This window comes from Pectinophora gossypiella, chromosome 25, assembly GCF_024362695.1.
Source record: "Pectinophora gossypiella chromosome 25, ilPecGoss1.1, whole genome shotgun sequence".
NCBI lineage: Eukaryota > Metazoa > Arthropoda > Insecta > Lepidoptera > Gelechiidae > Pectinophora > Pectinophora gossypiella.
In genome coordinates this window covers 6,632,095-6,638,800 of record NC_065428.1, presented here as the reverse complement: position 1 = coordinate 6,638,800, position 6,706 = coordinate 6,632,095, and the positions used below count along the sequence as shown (strand labels likewise).

Below are 6,706 nucleotides of genomic sequence, written 5' to 3'. Positions count from 1 at the left end.
CGATATTTTTTTTCTTCAGCTCAAATTTAGCTCAAATAGTTCATTCAACAATGCAATCATTCAACAAAGTCATTCAATGATGGCGTTAACTTTGTGAATTCGATTTTGTATTTACGAGCAATTTATTAAAGAATTGCTATGTTTGCAATTATTCCAGCTGAACTGTGAAGTCATAAATAATTTTCAAGATGATGCTAACAATTCACGGTTTACCACTCGCCGTAAGTATTTTTGGCAGCTAATTTTTGCTCAAAGTTTATTGGTTAGGTACCTACCTACTTACCTTACAGTACTAATATTATACCTACTTACTAATTTATTTGCGTTTCAGGTGAAATACCACGATTTGAAATGTATGATTAAAGAGAAGTGTAATATAAATGACTACATATTGGACAATTTGGTGACGGCAGGCGATGGTACGAAGAAAGTTCGTATCGGATTAGCAGATGAGAGAGAGGGGTCGTATTTGATAAAATGTCTTGATGGATTCCGCATGGGAACTAATGTTTTAAGTGTCGTGCCTGTAAGCAAACCGCCGGTAAGTTAGCAAAACTTGATGACAATGACCTGAAATCGTACCCCGCATTTCACTATTATTTCTAAATCTTACTTCATTAGGCTGGCCAAGTCAATTCTACTTTTACATTTCGTCGGTGAGCACAACCTCCAAAAAAAAGCTTTCAGACTTGTTTAGTGTTGTTTGCTTTCTAATAATTTGTATAGTGCTGGTATAAGCCTGTTAAAACCCCTACCCAATGTTTTAGTAACAAGATACTTTTAAATGTGCTATGAATGAAAACAATCTTGTTTACAGCAATCCAACCCACCTTCAAACTTTGACCAACGAGAAGGATATCCACAAAGAAATGACTATGCTAACCAGACTGGGCCCAACTACGGCAATAGGCCTATGGACATTGTCAGGCCTGACCCAATGATGCGCCCAGAGCCAGTCAGAGCGGACCCATGGGCCAATAACAGTAACAACCAATGGGTGCCTAATCAACCTGGTCCTAATCAAGCAATGGGCCATGCCCCCCTGCAACAGAATAACTTTGGCTACCAACAACCCCAAGCTGTGAATACTGGTTCTTATGGGCAACAGGTAAAGTCTAACCATTTTATTATGATGTCATCAACATCATCTTAATTTCAGTTAAAGTAGTAACACGGGGGTTAAAAAGGCAACAGAATTTGTTGAATTGTTTTGCAGTCACTTACAAGGTGAACTAAGATCTGGGAGGCTAAGAAGGCCACATTGAAGCCTTTCACCTAAAAAAGCAAATGTTTTTAATGTAAGTTAATTTAAGTAAATGCACAATATTAACAAATGTGAAATAGTAACATTGCTTTTGGGCCATGTTTCCTTAAGATCTTCCTTCTGAACCTACTACATAAATAAATCGGGAGAGGATCCGGCTTTTATATCAGGAGGGGGTCACCAGGTCGCAGACTATCTTCGTAGAGAATTAAATAACATTGCAGTGGCCACCCTTGACCCAACGTGTCGCCCAGGTTACGACCCTCAATACCTCCTGGATCCACCCATGAAATAAATAAGTTTGCCCCCTAATGAGGGCCACCTTCAATTTCAATGCCTTTTATTTAACAGAAGACAGGATTACAATGATAAAATAAATAAATATAACTTAAGTACTAACAGTCCCCTGTATAGTGCGTCCTTTAGACGCAAAGGCCTCTTCTAGCGATTTCCATGTATCTCTATTTCTTCGTCTTCCGAGTGGGCCCGCTATTTTCGTCAGATTGTCTGACCATCTTTGCATCTGTCGGCCTCTTTTCCTTTTGGCGTTGTTTCGTGGGGTCCAGTTTGTGATAAGGCTGGTCCACTTTGTTGTTTTTTCTCTTAACATGTGTCCAGTCCATCTCCACTTTAGAAGTTTCGTTTTGTTTTCAATGTCTTGAATGAGGGCCACCTTAATATAATAATAATAAATGCCTCCCACAAATTTTAAATTTACAAACTCATTATACATATGTATGTGGGAGACAGGAGCCCAAACTAGGATTCCCTGTGCTATGGGGTCCTGGCTCTTCATAACAAAATGCAGATACTTAATATATTTAAACCATTGAGTAAGGAAGCCCGTGTAGACTGTCTATCTCACTCACACGCACAGGGTAAGAAGGCCCACAGTACGTACAAGATTTTTGTATATAGTGTCGAGGCTGTGCTGTAACTATGTTACACTGCATATGACTACAAATTCTGACATATAAGTAATCAGAATATTTATTTCTTTCATCAATCACATTATACCATAGCAGACTTTTATGACAATTAATCAATCATTTTTTTTATGTTAGTACACTGGAGTTTATTTTTTTCAGCCTCTACCTCAAGTACAGAGGCCAGATATGCGTCCTTTCGACCAGAGAGATCAATTCCAAGGACGGATGGCGCCACAAGACCAGGGTTATGGATTCCCGCCGAAAAATAATGTGCCTGATCCTAATGTAAGTTATTTTTTTTAATCTATTTTTTATTGAGACATGAGCCACTTTTGGTGGTTACATAACCAGTCTCATAGTTTACACTGTTTAATGTTAATCAAAAGATAGGTCAATACTACAGCACTATTATAATGCTAATCTAGAAATAGAAGCCAGTCTCAGGGGGCCTACCGGCTAATTCGCCGAACTTCGGCGACTTGAAAACGATTCAGATAAATCGAAGTTCGGCGTTTGGTACCGGGTAATTTCCGATGTTCATTGCAATCGGGATGAAAATCAATCCATAGATAATAATAGACATGTTAGAGGGGTGCATGATTGAACGAATGACTTTTGGTCTTGCGTTCCGTTGAGACATTTGGTAAACATTTAATATTTTATATCATTATGAAATTAAAAAATACAGACTAGTTTTGTATGTTATTTTTATTAATTGATAATATTTTTAGTTAATCACTTTGTAAAGTCTTACAAATGTTTAAAACAAAAGGAAAATGCAACGACGGATTTTTCTTTTGCAACTGAAGTAATGAAACGCAAAAAAAAAAGAAAAATGACGTTATGTTATATCAGCTGACATACTTGAATTCGCGCCGAATGCAACAGTTTTATCTTCTCAGAATTTATACAATAACAACAATAACGAAAGAAATGTAAGTAAATTATTAATCTAGTAGTAGTAAGAAACAAGTCAAGAAAGAATAGTCACATAATGAACCTATTCATTGTTCAACAACTTAAATAGTTTGTTGGAAACTTGTAAATGTATCTTTTTGTTTTTCTAGATCACCGATTTACTACCTACTAGATCTAGAGAGTCGGAGGCTAGACATGGAGGAGCGACTTGTTTCAGCAGTTAACAAGCTGGCTGGCGACAGCTGCTGAAGCTAATAGCAAGGCCGCGGATATGCAAACAGAGTTGCTTCGGCTGCTGCTGGAGGAAGTTAGGTGAAGACCAATATAAGGTAATTTACTCAAACTTATTAAAAATTGTATGGAATTGGAGCAAGTAGGAGAAGTTTATAAGGATCACGACACTTGGTGGTCTGTCCTAAATGCCTACCCCGCCAGGGATGTAGCGTAAAGATTGTATGTATGTTATATACCCAAATTTACCTCCTTGATCAGCATATTTTACTCCATACTAGCAAGAATAAAGGCCAAATATAAATATCCTTATACCTTTGTATGTGCTACTTTATTACATTCCAAAATATTTTCTTTACATTGTATTTCATTCCATTAGAGTCGGCTAGTGTTCCTAAACTTTTAATTCATGAAGTACCACTTTACAAAATTTCTGCCTTGCCGGGATCACCCAAATAAATAAAGTAATAACTAAAGGATTATAACTAGTCTATAAAGACTATTACTAATGTACACGATAGATGTCATAAAAACTTTGTCATATTGTGACTGTTTATATTTCGCATGTATTTTATATGAATTAATGGATTTATTTATTACAGGTTAAAGAATAGCAGCATGAGGATTCTCAAGAACGAAGACACTAGAGAAACTAAGTTAAAATACTTAAGTAAAAACATATGTATTCAATAAACTTGTATGTAAATATTTAAGCTAAAGTATAAGTACTCCATTTATGTTATTTAAGTGAAGTTGTATTTAATTAAAATATGTACTTAAGTTTGGTCATGTTATTTAAGTGAGTTTGTCTAGGGGTATCATTAAAGTACATTAAAGACAAAGCAACTAGATATCATTTTTCCAAGAACTATTTTGAAACAAAAATAATATAGCATCACGCTTCTATTCCCGAAGGGGTAGGCAGAGGTGTATAGTATATGTATACACCCACTCCTATATTTAATTTAAATACTTAAGTTTGGTCATGTTATTTAAGTGAGTTTGTCTAGGGGTAACATTAAAGACAAAGCAACTAGATATCATTTTACCAAGAACTATTTTGAAACAAAAATAATATAGCATCACGCTTCTATTCCCGAAGGGGTAGGCAGAGGTGTATAGTATATTTATACACCCACTCCTTGCCAACTACTATCTAATAAAAAGATTTGTATAGGTGTATTGATGAAGATGTTGGATGCAATTAACTTATATTTCCATATTATAGTAAGAATTGGGAACAATATTATATTTGTGGTATGTTCTAATTGATTACATTTCTTTGATCCACCCGCAGGGCTTTTTTGATTATACTATTACACATTACAAATAGTCTAGTCCCCATAAGGCCCCGCAAGCTTGTATTTATACAAAATAAATGGATTTATTTATTACAAGTTAAAGATAGATGGATAAACTACTTTATTAAGCACAATGGACACAAGATTAGAAAAATGTATCTACTTGAGAGATAGGTTGGTTAATGAGAGGGGTGCAATGAAACAAATTATGTAATAACACAAAATAAATAAATCTGCGTAATGAAAATAGTTTATTTGATGCCAATAAAGAAAGGTTTGTTTAGATGTTGTATTATTGAATAACAAATCTGCCACTTTTGATTACACCACACTGACTTTGTAATTTACATTTCAAGGACCACACAAGTCCACTTAATGAACTTAAACATATTTAAATTAAGGAGATGTTCCTTTTCCCTTCTCGAAGTGCTGTTGTTCCAAATATGGTTATCTTGGCTAGCAGTCTAGCACTAACACTCCCATTGGATGCATCACAAATGTAATGCACATATCTCCATCACAAACCTGAAAATTAAAATATTTTTAGCGACTCAATCATAAGAATCAAAACAAATGTAGCTAGTTAAAGGCATGATTCTTACCAACATAACATGCAATGAATGGTAATACTTGCTATTGAAGAAGGCCTCTTCCCACTTGTGAGGTTGGATAATGGCAATGTGTGTGCCGTGGATGCATCCAAGTACTCCAAGAAATCCAAATTTGTCATTAAAACCTCTGGAGACTTCTACATGCTCAGTTTTTGTCCGAGGAAACTTGATATATTATCTCACGATTGCAGGCTGATTGGGGGCATTTGTCACTGTAATATACAACATACAGATATTATATTGGATTCATGTAATGTTGTAGTATAACTTTAATTATCAAAATATAAGGTAAAATATAACATAATATAGTAACCACCTACCTTAAAGTCGATTGCACAGTTGTAGAGCATTGGACCTCCAGATATGGTTCTAAGTCATGATACAAAGTCCGAAATGCATTTTTTGATAATCTAAAATTATTAATGTAGCTACTCTCTGAAACAAAACAAAATAGATAAGTATGAAATGATCAAAAATCGCTTCTAGTAAGTTAAGCAACTTTTCCTCTGTAAACATTGAGCCACTTGTCAGAAATAATGTTATAAATAGATGTACCTGTGAGAAGTATATACTGGCTTTTCTCTCGAAGTATCCTGCAATCGATTTGCTCAAGATTCTGAAGACATTTTCTTCCGCAGGAGCCCATAAAACGACTATCTCCATGACACTGTATTTAGGTATTTAAACACGAAAATCCACGCCGATATCAATTTTATATTGATTAAGATGTTCCTAAAATTTGTCGCCCACCGTAAATAGCTCCTAATATTGTTGAAAAACAGTGAAAATAAGAAATTAAAATTGATCACGGTTACTGAAAAGTGCCCGGCTTCAACTGACACTTCCAATGGGAATCGGCTTCAGGCGCCGAACTTCGATTTTTTACGCGGTAGCGATTTAGTGTCAAAAGTACTGAAATCATTCGTTCAATCGGCTTGCCGAACTTCATGTGACGTCACGAATCGGGGATCGCCATCTTGGCTGCTTACGCGGTACGACAGAATCAAATCGATGTTCGATGATCAAAAATCAATCTAATTGTTACATTTAGACTTATTTTTGAATTAAGTAACAATGAGTACGACGTTTGACCGCTTTTATAGGACAATTTCCATACAAACTCCAAGGAAAAGTTTCGTTTTGACGTTTCGAAAAAGTATCTCATTTGACTAGGTTTTCAAGTAGCCTATTCACATTTAACCCCGTGGTGAAGAACGGGATACACGGAAGATGATGAGTTTCCTAAATAAACATACATACAGACATATATAAACTCACGCCTATTTCCCACCAGGGTTAGCAGAGACACACTTCTCTAAACAACTTCTTCTTCTTTTCTTCTCTTCTTCGCTTGAATAAACATAAATAAATAAAACTTACGCTTGTAACGGATGGGGTGAGCAGAGACTTAAATAATAATTTTCTTGTTGTGTTCAGTGTTAAAAAAAATGA

General features: G+C 35.5%; 1 protein-coding gene and 2 long non-coding RNA genes across 6 annotated transcripts in view; 2 read left to right on the top strand and 1 right to left on the bottom strand.

The window, feature by feature from the left end:
• Window positions 1-75: 75 nt before the first annotated feature.
• Window positions 76-6,706, top strand: part of LOC126378022 (uncharacterized) — a 35,030-nt gene continuing 28,399 nt past the window's right edge. For all 3 annotated transcript variants that reach the window (XM_050026080.1, XM_050026078.1, XM_050026081.1), the window contains exons 1-4: window positions 76-221; window positions 332-541; window positions 818-1,108; window positions 2,353-2,478. In XM_050026080.1, the coding sequence (XP_049882037.1) occupies window positions 189-221; window positions 332-541; window positions 818-1,108; window positions 2,353-2,478 (660 nt within the window). In that variant the 5' untranslated portion in view covers window positions 76-188. The remainder of the gene's footprint in view (window positions 222-331; window positions 542-817; window positions 1,109-2,352; window positions 2,479-6,706) is intronic.
• LOC126378233 (uncharacterized) lies at window positions 2,913-4,926 on the top strand. The gene is made up of 3 exons (XR_007568048.1): window positions 2,913-3,128; window positions 3,261-3,440; window positions 3,945-4,926. It is a non-coding gene; the product is annotated as an uncharacterized LOC126378233 (long non-coding RNA).
• On the bottom strand, window positions 4,872-6,266 carry LOC126378231 (uncharacterized). Of its 2 annotated transcripts, XR_007568046.1 has the most exons (4): window positions 5,810-6,266; window positions 5,575-5,689; window positions 5,246-5,466; window positions 4,872-5,168 (listed from the first exon to the last, which is right to left on the bottom strand). It is a non-coding gene; the product is annotated as an uncharacterized LOC126378231 (long non-coding RNA). The 2 variants fall into 2 exon arrangements; XR_007568045.1 differs by having other exon boundaries at window positions 5,575-6,266.